Raw genomic sequence first — 12,054 nt, 5'->3', positions numbered from 1 at the left:
CATTTCAGAAATTGCAAAACTTGAATAAAGTTAAGCTTGTTGTGCCACCAAACTTATAAAAACTATCTAAAAAGGTGTCACAGCAGAATACGATAAAAAAAAACGTTGCTGCCTTTAATTTTTGAGTACAACAAACTTGGCTGTTACGTTATTTCAACCTAAATTACATTAAATTTACTTTAAAAATGAATTGAATCTTTTATAACATAAAAAAACAGTTGAAAACTGCTTGACTTAATTTGATGAGTTAAAGCAATGTATGAAACATATGTTGTCATATATATATATAGCCTATATATATATAATTTTTTTTTTTTTTTTACAGTAGGCTATAAGCTAAACTTTGAAGATGAGATGAAACTTTGGGTCCTTTCCGCAACACTATAAGAGAAGGGCAGCTGTGTTTCAGTGCACGGGCAGTTTGATGTGGGCTATTATATACCGCCCCCTACCAATGTTTAAGAAATAGACATCCTCGGACCCTTTTACCCCGTCTTTCCACTCCCGATACCCAGCCTGCCCCCTGCACCCCCCGCCGATTCTCCTTGGTCGCTCACTCGTCACCCGGCATAGGACCTCCTATTTCCATAGTGCTAAAGGAAGGAGCCCAAACTCCAGAGAAGATAGTTCTTTAAGACTGATCCTCCGCCCTGAACAGACAAGCCTCTCGCGCGCTCTCACAGGCTCGCGGCTGCTTTGATATTTCCTTAACAACAGTCACGTCATAGGGGAGTTTTGTCAAGCGAGACTTTTGAGGGTTCAGCAGAGGCAGCAAAGCATCCACGGGACCAGTGTCCGAAACGAGATCCAGTTTTACTTCCCTTTGTCACCGCTGCAACACTGAAGACATGGAACACCAATTGTTTTGCTGTGAAGTGGATACCATAAGAAGAGCTTACCAAGATAGCAACCTGTTGAATGACCGAGTTTTACAGACAATGCTCAAAGCAGAGGAAAACTATCTTCCATCGCCTAATTATTTTAAGTGTGTTCAGAAAGAAATTGTACCTAAAATGAGGAAAATCGTCGCCACATGGATGCTCGAGGTTTGTTTTGGCTAATAGTTGTATTTTTGTATTAGTTGCACAAGTTTGCCTCATGATGATTCTGCTCTTGCTCTTTGGACCCCGAGAACTGTTTAATAAATGTAAATATGTTTTTAATTTGACTTGAGTTATCCATCCCAGATCTTTCACACTCTGTTCTAATCTTTATTGCTGATTTTTTTTGCAAAATGTTTGATTATTACTAAACTAATATTAATCTTAGCCATGAGACGTTTTCTTTGCTTTCCGATATCGCATTTTTGTTTAAACCGTTATTTTCCCTATTCGTCTGTTTCGTTTCCTATAATCTAAAGGAAATATAAATAAATTTAGTTTTTATTTCAATTTAATACCAATGTACACGTATGCATTCTCACTCGTACCAGTAGCCATCTTTGTTGTCGTTTGCTTAAGTTTTTTATATCTCTAAATTCTAAAATGGAAATATTATTGACATCACTTGCGTAAAAACGCTCACTAGTTGTCCTTTAAATCGCAGGTATAGTTTAAACCTAATTTTTGCAAGAAAACGTAGATTTTGTGTCTTAAAAGTTTTGTTTCAGTTTGCCATACCTCCCGCACGACGGTCTAAAAATATTATATTTTTTACATTTCTAACTTCAACATCGTGTTATAAACGGTCGGATTATATAACCAATCGCTTAATTTGGATTTACAAATGTTTAACATTCGATTTAATGCTTTGGAATAATTTATATTAATTTTTGAAACACCCGCTTCTCTGAAATGTCGCATGCTCCTCTTTGTATGTTGAGGCTTTAGAATTCAATTCATTTCACGTCGTTTTTGCCATTGAATTCGAACGATTTTGCTCTTATTTAATAAAGCATGCGATGCCCAACATTTACATGTGTTTTAATTCGAGCGAAACAATTTTCTTATATTTTTTAATATTTTTTGAAAAGATGACGAACTAGAAAATTGTTTCCTGAACCTAGCTTGGACGCCACCTTTTTGCCTCGGAAAGCGACGACCACTAGCATCAGCAGCAAATTTGAATATTTATACTTTGTCCAACACTTTAGATTCGTATTAACAAACCGATTAAATGCTCTTTTTAGCATTCGCACGTGTCTCTTTCCTAATTTAACCCTTTCCATTGCACGTGCACGACTGAGCAGATGCTAAACACGTGGGATAACTCGATAAGATCAAAGCATAGCTAAAAAAAAATCCTTTCACTTCGTTTATTTAATTCATGTTTACCAAGATATTTCTTTCTTTCGATTCTCTTTCAGTGAAAAAAAGAAACCCAGCCAATTTTTATCTGATCTTTATTTTACAATATGTACTTTCTTTTCATTAAAGGTTTGTGAAGAACAGAAATGCGAAGAGGAAGTTTTTCCATTGGCCATGAACTACCTGGACAGATTTTTATCTGTGGAGCCCACCAAAAAGACCAGATTGCAGCTTTTAGGAGCAACTTGTATGTTTTTGGCCTCTAAAATGAAAGAGACTGTGCCACTAACAGCCGAGAAGTTGTGCATATACACGGACAACTCCGTCCGTCCCGGCGAATTATTGGTAATTATTCAACATTGCATAATTATATACAGCTTGATATTGTTTTCTCATATCACTGTACTTAAGTCAATTTAAAGCATGCAAGTAATGCAATTTTGCTCAAAGAGATGCACGTGAAAGCCTTGCATTAAACAACCTCAACCAGTTAACTTTGTTGGACTGCAACTGTAAAGCGCATTTGCATATAACAGCGCACATGCTACAAACTGTTTAGTATGTGTGCGTTAATTGATTGTAGGCCCTGCAAGTGACTATGCAATTAATCGACATCTCCATCTAGTGGTCAAAGAGAATATGGAAAATCGTCTGAGCCTTAATGTAAACTTGGGCCTTTTTATATCTCCCTCGCAGCAAATGGAACTGCTAGCACTAAATAAACTGAAGTGGGATCTAGCCTCTGTGACACCGCACGATTTCATCGAACACTTCCTCGCCAAACTACCTATACATCAGAATTCCAAGCAGATTCTGCGCAAGCATGCCCAGACATTTGTGGCCCTCTGTGCAACAGGTATGTTTCATCATTTGTGTTCATTATCACTTTGTTATATGTGAATATATGACAGTGCATTTGCCTTTTAATAGCTGACCAAGCACATGTTTCGTGTACTTTACTGTGAACATGCATTGAAGAACCTCCCCCCTTTGCTTTGCTATCATACAAACTTTTTTACTGCAATGGAAAGAACCATCTCGCGTGTCCTAATTCCTCACTCGCAGTTATTGTAAACCAATGTGAGCCTCTGCAAGAGAGAGGAAGTCTGTTTCCTTTTGTGGTGATTGCTGTGACTGCACTACAGCTCCTGTGAAGCCCTGCCCGCTACACGACATCACTGCTAGTGCATGTGAACCAAAAAGAGGAAACTCTTTTCTGACATTTTTCTCGTAAAAAGGGCTTTGTAACCTGATATTTTTCCATGTCTAGACATCTTGATGTCAAGGTCTCTTTGAGTGAGAGCATTTCACTTTTTATACCCTTGCACCTCATTGTCAAGCAACCTACAGCAGTGAGTTTATCACCTGCCAGAAAGGATTTACTCCAGTATACTTTTTGTCCCTCCAGTATACATGGTGGGTATCACCGCAGCTCGCTCCCCTTTTATGTTTATGACCTGCATTTCTTTGGGAAGTAGCCTGGGATTTCAGCCAGGGAGAGTGTGGTTGGATGGATGCTGGAAAGGGGGTGGGCGCTGGTGAATGAAATGAATGGGCCGGGGTGAAGGCTCCCGTGCCTTTATGCTCAATTTGTCTTGACAATTGCCCTCTCGTCTCTGAGCTAGCAATGCTAGACGACTTCCTATGAGAAAGTCAGCTGTAATTCTCTACTCACCATGTGTGGGGCAAAGTGCGAATATAAGGCTTTGAATTTAGAAGCTATACGCCTATTGTCCGTTGAAGATATGAGGCATTTTGAGGAAGTTGTGATGTTGGGTGTGTGTCTTCAAAAGTAGGAGTCAGAAAAATCTTGAAAACACCAAGATTTCAATGCACCTAAAGTGCACATAGAGACATGATTTATGGGATCTTTTGGGAATGAGAGGGGACCTACAGCAAAGTCCTCTGCCTCCCCCCGAAGGCTTTGAGTCCTGCCGAGGAATAGTGTCGGGCCCCAAATGTCACGGACTGTCCCCTACCAACCCAGCTCTCATTATAGTTTAGTCATGCTATGCTTCATTATGAGCTCAATCCCCTCCCCAGCCTCTCTATTCCTCGTTTTATTCCTCATCCAGTTACTTATTTGTGGCTATTTTGAGCATTTGTTAACCGTGTCTGTTTGTTGTTTTCAGATGTCAACTTCATCGCAAGCCCTCCCTCCATGATCGCGGCCGGCAGCGTTGCCGCAGCGGTGCAGGGCTTGTACCTGAAAAGCCCCGATAGTTGCCTCTCATCCCAGAACCTCACCAACTTCCTCTCGCAAGTCATCAGAAGCGATCCTGTAAGTGTGCCACCTTCCGTGTATTATTTCAAACGTTGCACTTCATTTTACAGTCCTGTTTCCCATATGTACTTATTATAATTGCAATGTAATAACTAGGTACTAACCCTGAACCTACACCTAAACCTAACCTTAACCTATGTACAGTTGTCAACATTTGAAGTGGATCAAAAAAGTTCATCAAAGTTGTCCTAAGACAAGAACGGTTATTGTTCAAAAGTCATGTATAACTTTGATGAAAGGTTTCCATGTCAAATGTTGACTACTGTAGTTTCCCAGTACCTTAAGTACAGTGTAAGTGCATGTCTGGTAAAATAAAGTGCAACCATTTCAGAAGACCCGATATGTCGCTTGATTGCTAACTTCCCTGTTTCCCCCACCAAAGGACTGCCTGCGATCGTGTCAGGAACAGATCGAGTCCCTGCTGGAATCTAGTCTCAGACAAGCTCAGCAGCACAACATCTCCACAGAGACCAAAAGAGTGGAGGAGGACGTGGACCTCTCTTGCACTCCCACAGACGTCAGAGACATTAACATCTGAACGGATCGCTATTCATCTCGTCTTTGCGATGAGTCTCTTCATCTTTGCTTCTGTTGGGTATGGGCTTTGGCCAAAGGCTTCATTGGACAAGAGGGAAAACGGGCTCCCACCTGCACCCCACCATCCGACCAATACCTCGACAACTTGCCCCTCAGCGCGCCCTAACTGTTGACCGCTGAACGGCATCCCCGGTGGTTTTGACGATTGGGCTATCGCTGGCCCGGACCACCGGTGGAGGACAGGGAAATCTCTCCTTTGCCCCCCCCCCCCCCCCTCTATGTCCTAAGTCAAAAATAAAAAGAGCGATAAATGGTATCTAGGATTTTAAAATTGTATAAACGACAAAAGTAGTTGTGACTTGCCTTGGCTTGTCGTTAAAAAGACAACCTTGGGTATTTTAATTTCAAGCGTGTCAAAAACTATTTTTGAAAGAGAAGAGACATTATCTGTATGTTCGAGTTCTTTCTCTCATAGATAGTACCTTGTTACACTTGAGTGCTCCCTGCTTTTTTTGCAGTCTAGCCATGTAAATATATCCCCGCTTGCTATGCGTTTAGTCACTTTATTATAATTCCTAGACAGATTCCCTAACAAGATTCTCTTCTCTTCCAAAATGGTTTCTGTAACCGTAGTACATATTTTGTACGCATGTATTTTTTGTTATGATCTAGAAGACTGTGGATTGCCAGATGCTTTTGAGGCCAGATGGAACCATTTCTTTTCAAATCACTGCCTTGACTTCACTGCCATATTAATGTGTAACGTCATCACTGCCATGACACAATAAGCTTAGGTCGTGCGTAAAGCTTGCATTGCGGTCCACAGTCTGCTTTTTTTGTTTAGATTCATGTATTATCAAAAACCATTCCATTTAAAAAAGAAAAAAAAAGCACTTTCAGTCCGTCGTTTAAGGCTGACTTTTAGAAAGAAAAAAGAAAGAAATCCACAGTTGTTAAAACAATGGAATGGAGCAAGGGTTGACGGAGCAGGTCTCTTTATCTAAGGTGTTAGTGGTCTGTTAGAGAAAGGAGAAGAGGGGGACATGGAGAAGATATTTGCTTCAGTCCTGATGCCTGAACGGATGAATGCGAGGGAATGTTTAAGGTGCGATCCCACAGAACGCATTTCGAGACACTACTATGTTAAATCAAAGATTAAGAACTATTTATTTCTTTCAGTTCCCCTCTTAAGGCCAGTATGCACGGATGCCCAAGTGTACCTAAGTTCGAAGTATGTATAATGACCCGCTAGTTGCTAACTCGTGACACCATAGTTGATGTACTCTGGTCTAGTAATTGTGGCTTCAAGTAGATTTTGCACAAACCCAGAGATGTCAGTTGTCTTGTGGATCTCTGGAAGGGGAGGAAGATGAGGAGGAGAGATGTTAGAGACGGCAGAGGGAGGCAAAAAAGGGTGATGGCTGGACATCAAAGAGTAAAAGCAGAACTTTAAGAAAGGAATAAAAAAAGAAGAGGAGAACCTGGGAGAAGACACTCCTCATATTTAGCTGCTATGGAGGGATTTCCAGCAAGTATGAAACTTTCAAATGGAAAACAACAAAAAAAAAAGAAAAAGGACATGCTTCTTTCTCTTGTCTTGTTTTGCTGCTATTTTTGGTTTTGTTTATATAAAATGTCAATACAATGCCATGTAATAGGTTTTAATTTTCTCATAGAAAATTATATTATTGACAACATTTTGGTAGGTTTTTTTTTTTTTTATGTGATCAATATTTGTTAATGTGATTTCTACGCTATGCTATTCCCAAAACAAAGAAACAAACAAAAAAAAGACAGAAAACTCAACAAAAAGCAGATGAAAAAAATAGTCAAATGTTCCTGTTATACCCACAATACCTCAAACTACAGTCGTGATTTAGCATTGATTTAGTCTGGGATTTTTTTCTTTAGTGCTATTGTTATTTTATTTGATTGTTTTGCCTGTTAGTCCTGTTGTAAAATGTAAATGAACATGTTAATCATCATCCTACTGGGTCCTGATGCGAGCGATTAGAAAGCACATTGAATGGAATTGGTGCCATAAACTCTTTGGAGTTTTTTAGCTGTTTCATTAAAGGAGACTTGAGTCTCTTCTAGCCCATCTTGGTGAGTTTATGAAGCTTTTATTTGAAAAATGACACCGTGTGTGACTGCCATGTGTACTTACAAAGCCATAGTTTTGTCTTGTAGTAATTTAACAGTGCAGATGTTCATGTATAAGTGGCTGCCTGTCTTGTTCTGAATTCAGGAGACCTGGTATGTCCCCCATCAAGACGTTGTCTTAATAAATGTGACGCAGCTACAATCAGCAGTGATGTTTCCCTTCATCCTTATTGCATAAACCCATCAAATTGGTATCCTTGTAAAGAGCCACACATTCAGTACTCATGGGATTCTTCACTCGTTGTTTGTTGGTTGGTCGGTTAGTTTCATTCCCTTCAGCCTTTGACATGGTGCTGCTATATGTTTGTATTGAGTCTAGAAGTGATTTGCTGAAAGAGATGTGGTGGCGATAAGCTAGGAATGATGGGAGAGGTGATCCAGGACCCAGGGGACACAGATATATTATCCTCTGTAGTATCAGGAATCTTTTTTTTTTTACCTCAAGGTGGAAAATCAACTGAATGATGAAAACTAGCATGTATATCGGTGCGATTCACAAACACACACCAAGAGACTGTCATGCAATCGAGGAAAGGAGACCGTGGAGGTCCCAAGCTTTTCTCTTGAATGTGTTTTCAGGGGGAATTGAGAAGTGATTGACTGCATCCTCCCATCCCCACATGATAAAAGCTTGGCATTGTGTCTCAAACCTGTAGTCTTAGTTCACTATGGTATTCATTCCCAAGGATCAATGGTGATCCTGAAATACCATGTTTGATTTTTGTTTTTATTGTTCACAAACCGGTCACTGGTCTGAAATGCACAATCTTGCTGACCCATCCTAGACATGAGGTTAACTAGAATAAAACTTGAGCTTCAAAAACCACTCGTCTTGTGTGATTTGTATTTGTAATGTGGTTGCACAGCTTTTGATGCTAAACGTTAAAGGGATAGAAAATTCTGGCATTGTTTTCTCTCCCCTACATTTCCAAACTCTAAGAATTATGTTTTTGTGTCTATACAATGAAAGACTTTCATTGTCTATCCCTTTAAGTCATGATATTTTATTGTTTTATCAGGCTAATGATTTTGATAGTCATTACTTTAATAAAAAATATGTTTATTCTGATATATTTTGGTCTAATAAGCATGAAAAATGTTGGTAACTTTATTTTACAGTGTCCTTGTTACATATGTTACATGCGCTTACCATAGTAATAACAGTAAATTATGCATAATTACATGCAACTAACCCATAACCAAATCCTAACCCTATAGTAAGTACATGTTGTTAATTAATATTACTCAGTACTTAAATGTACAGTATAATTACATTGTAACAATGACACCTTAAGATAAAGTGTAACCAAATTGTCTTTCAACAAGCACCTTCTTAAGAAATGCCAAATATTAACCCATCATTAATGTTTTGACAAGGTTATGAACAAACGTTCTTCCAGTAACGTTAAGAAAACGTTCATTCAAAGTTGTCTGGTTTTTAAAAATGTTCTCAAAACAAAAACATTATTTATACATCGTTCATGGGACATTTTTAAATGTTACTACTTGTTTCGAAATGTTTAGAGAATGTAACATTCCCATAATGTTTGCAAAATGAAATGTCCCTTTAACATCAACATAACCAAGGGGAAAAAAAAGGATGTTTTTTTATCCATTCTGCAAACATTCAGAATTAACGTAATGGCAACATTAGCAAAACATTCTTAGAACATATTTTGGTTTGCTGGGAATATGGCCCAATTTCAGTTAATTCACCCTTTTGGCAAATGGAAAACTAAATGCTTAAGATATTAAATATATCAGCAATTGCATAGTAAGAAAAGGATTGTCAGGCCGTCTGTGAGCCAAACGCCTTCAAAGATGAGCAGATGGAAACAGGATGCTCTTGATATACTAAATATTAATTAACCAGGAAATTGAAGATATGCCTGATGTGCACAGCTCAAGCAGATTCAGAAATTAACAACATTTTAGAGGAAGTGAATGTTGAACCTTGCTGAGTCGAGAAAGGATTGGTCTGTTGAGTAAATAAACGCTGTTCTCTCATGTATCAAGCAGGTGATACCCTTCTTTTATTGTCAAAGTATTATCTGGCATCCCCGACAGACAGTCTTTGATGTTGTGTTTTGAAACACACGGCAGACATCAGTGAGGAGACTGCAAGAAAGAACTCGGACTATTTCACGCACCTACGCTACTGACTGAGGTCTGAGATAATACTGTGTCTTTGGCTTTTGGCATCTCAGTGTCTGCGGTTTCAGATGAAGGAGCCACATTGCTCCTCTCTTCCAAAAGGCTAAAGTGCTACCTTTCGAAGGTTTGCCTTTCCAAGATCTGACATTGTGGCTGCATGCAAAAACTAAAATCTGTTCACGTATGAAAAGTGCATGTAGTCTCCCAGCCAACTTTTTCATGGTGGGGCCAATGTACTCAGCTAACAAAAAAATGTTCTACAAAAAACTAGCGGCGACGAAAGCTAAAAGTGTTGCGTCTCAGCCAAAAGGCTGCGCTTGAACACACTAAATGGACTAAAGCCATGTGCCTGCTTTTAAGGAAACAACTATATCAGCAGGTATCATCAATAGTCAGGTATATTTTCGTCATTCAAAAACGGAAACTGAAACTAGGACTGCAGATATACAAACCGTAAACAAAGCAGCGCTTGCATACCATTTTGAATATCAATCATCAAAGCTCAGGCAAGATGACGTAAAATTATAACAGCCTTCTGTCTGTACATCTTGACTTCTTTGCTCGCTTTCATCACTTTCGCGTTTATTTCCGTGCACTGACTCGTTTGCTAAACTGAACTGCCAATCAGAGTTCTCTCTCCCTCTCTCACCGATGGCTCGACACTGATTCAACATGCTGAATCGGCCCAAAAAAGTTCTGACTGGAGCCAACTTTGCGGAACACGCTGAGAAAACAAAGCTGACCAACTCACGAAAACGGCCCGATATTGCCCGATGGCCGACCGTCGGCTTGATGTATCTCCGCCTTAAGAACGCCTTTCTGAATGTTTTTAAAAAGTGTTTTGTTGGTTATATGACCGTTAAGGAAGCTTTCCATTTTGTTAACATTATGGAAATGTAACTTTTGAATGTTCTCTGAACAAATGTTAAAGAGATTGTTCACCCAAAATGAAAGTTCTGTCAGAATCTGTCAGTCTCTCCCTCATGTTGTTCAACCCCGTAAGACCTTCGTTCATCTTCGGAACACGAATTAAGATATTTTTGATTAAATCTGAGAGCTGGATCACTCCTCCATAGGCTTCTAAGGGATTGAAACTTGTTCCCCAAAAAGTTATTATGTAATTTTTGTGTGAACTATCCCTTTAAAGGAACGTCCAATAAAAAGAGTTCCATGAACAACGTACAAGTATGTTTTTGCGATAACGATTTCATAACATTTTAAAAGACCAGATAACTTTGAACAAACAATATTAACACTACTGGAAGAATGTTTTTTCTTAACTTTGAGAGAGCCTTGCCAGAACATTAGCCAAAGATGTGAGAAGCTGGGTAGGTACGATATGGTCTTGAGATATGGGCCCTACGTTGGTTTGTCCATGAGTGCATGTCGGCCCCAACTGGCGCTAATTCAGATATAGGTACGGCGTGAAACCCATGGAAAAACCCTGGTAGGGCCCATACCTCAAGACCATATAGTACCCACATTGGCCCCACCAACACAATCTCACAGCAATTCGTAACTATTTTACGTTTTGCTTAATCTGTGGATAATCTCAAATCTAATTCAAATCTGAAACCTGCAACCACTACAGCATTTAAAAATCATGGCGCATCACACACTACAAGATATTCTTAAGATTATCATGCCAGATTTAGCACCTCACGAGATCTCACTAAATCATCCAATTTAAAATGCGGACCTGATGTGTCCGCAAGATTTGATCTGTAAATGCCTCACTGTGACAGAAATAAGCGGTGTGCTTCGGATCAAAGTTGCAAGTAGACTTTGGATGCATTAAGGTGAAGCAGAATGGTTCAGAATGTCACTGCACTCCATAAAATATTAAACCAGATGGCATCAGGAAACAAATTAATCTATAGATCTTGTCAGTGCCATAACCAACTGGTGTCAACGTGATTTTACTGGATCTGGATCTGCATAGTTTCACTGCAACCCTCTAATTAAACACCAGAACCGTCTAAGGATTACTTAAAACTGCTAAGTTGGCTGAATTCGGAACTAAGTACTGGCTACTCTTACAATGTTTTAGTGAGGGTAGTATACTTAGTTTTTTCTATATTCACTCTCGTCATGTTCACTCATATGTCCAAGAAGAGTAACCGAAGATGTAGTTCATCACATGACTATGAACGTTTAAACAACTGACACCCACAACCAAGACAGCAACATAGTGTATGTATACCAGATGTGGGCCAGATCTGGGCCAACACTAACTATCTATCTATCTATCTATCTATCTATCTATCTATCTATCTATCTATCTATCTATCTATCTATCTATCTATCTATCTAACTATCTATCTATCTATCTATCTATCTATCTATCTATCTATCTATCTATCTGTCTGTCTGTCTGTCTGTCTGTCTATCTGTCTATCTATCTATCTTATATATCTCCTCCTCTTCTTTATCGGCATTGATGGTTCCATAAAGAACCTTTAATATCCATGGAACCTTTGCATTCCACAACTTTCTTAATAGTGGAAAAAGTTTCTTTTAAAATGTACTAAAATTTATTACAATCTACTTAAAAATCTGTTGACTGAAAGGTTCTTTGGGGAACCAAAATGGTTCTTCTGGCATCATTGCAAAAACCTTTATTTATAAGAGCTTTTGTGATCTTCATGCATAAGCTGCAAAACTCGTCTA

At 39.0% G+C, this 12,054-nt stretch overlaps 1 protein-coding gene across 1 annotated transcript; it reads left to right on the top strand.

Annotated features, from left to right (window-relative positions):
• The first annotated feature begins 707 nt into the window (after nucleotides 1–707).
• On the top strand, nucleotides 708–8,056 carry ccnd1 (cyclin D1). The gene is made up of 5 exons (XM_077201641.1): nucleotides 708–1,046; nucleotides 2,376–2,591; nucleotides 2,943–3,102; nucleotides 4,379–4,527; nucleotides 4,913–8,056. Exons 1-5 carry the CDS (start codon nucleotides 849–851, stop codon nucleotides 5,066–5,068), a joined length of 879 nt encoding a protein of 292 aa, XP_077057756.1. The 5' UTR covers nucleotides 708–848; the 3' UTR covers nucleotides 5,069–8,056.
• The last annotated feature ends 3,998 nt before the right edge of the window (nucleotides 8,057–12,054 follow it).

The sequence above is a fragment of the Siphateles boraxobius genome, unplaced genomic scaffold (assembly GCF_051911475.1).
Source record: "Siphateles boraxobius isolate OS27281-9 unplaced genomic scaffold, OSU_SipBor_1 48, whole genome shotgun sequence".
NCBI lineage: Eukaryota > Metazoa > Chordata > Actinopteri > Cypriniformes > Leuciscidae > Siphateles > Siphateles boraxobius.
This window is presented reverse-complemented; position numbering and strand designations above follow the sequence as displayed.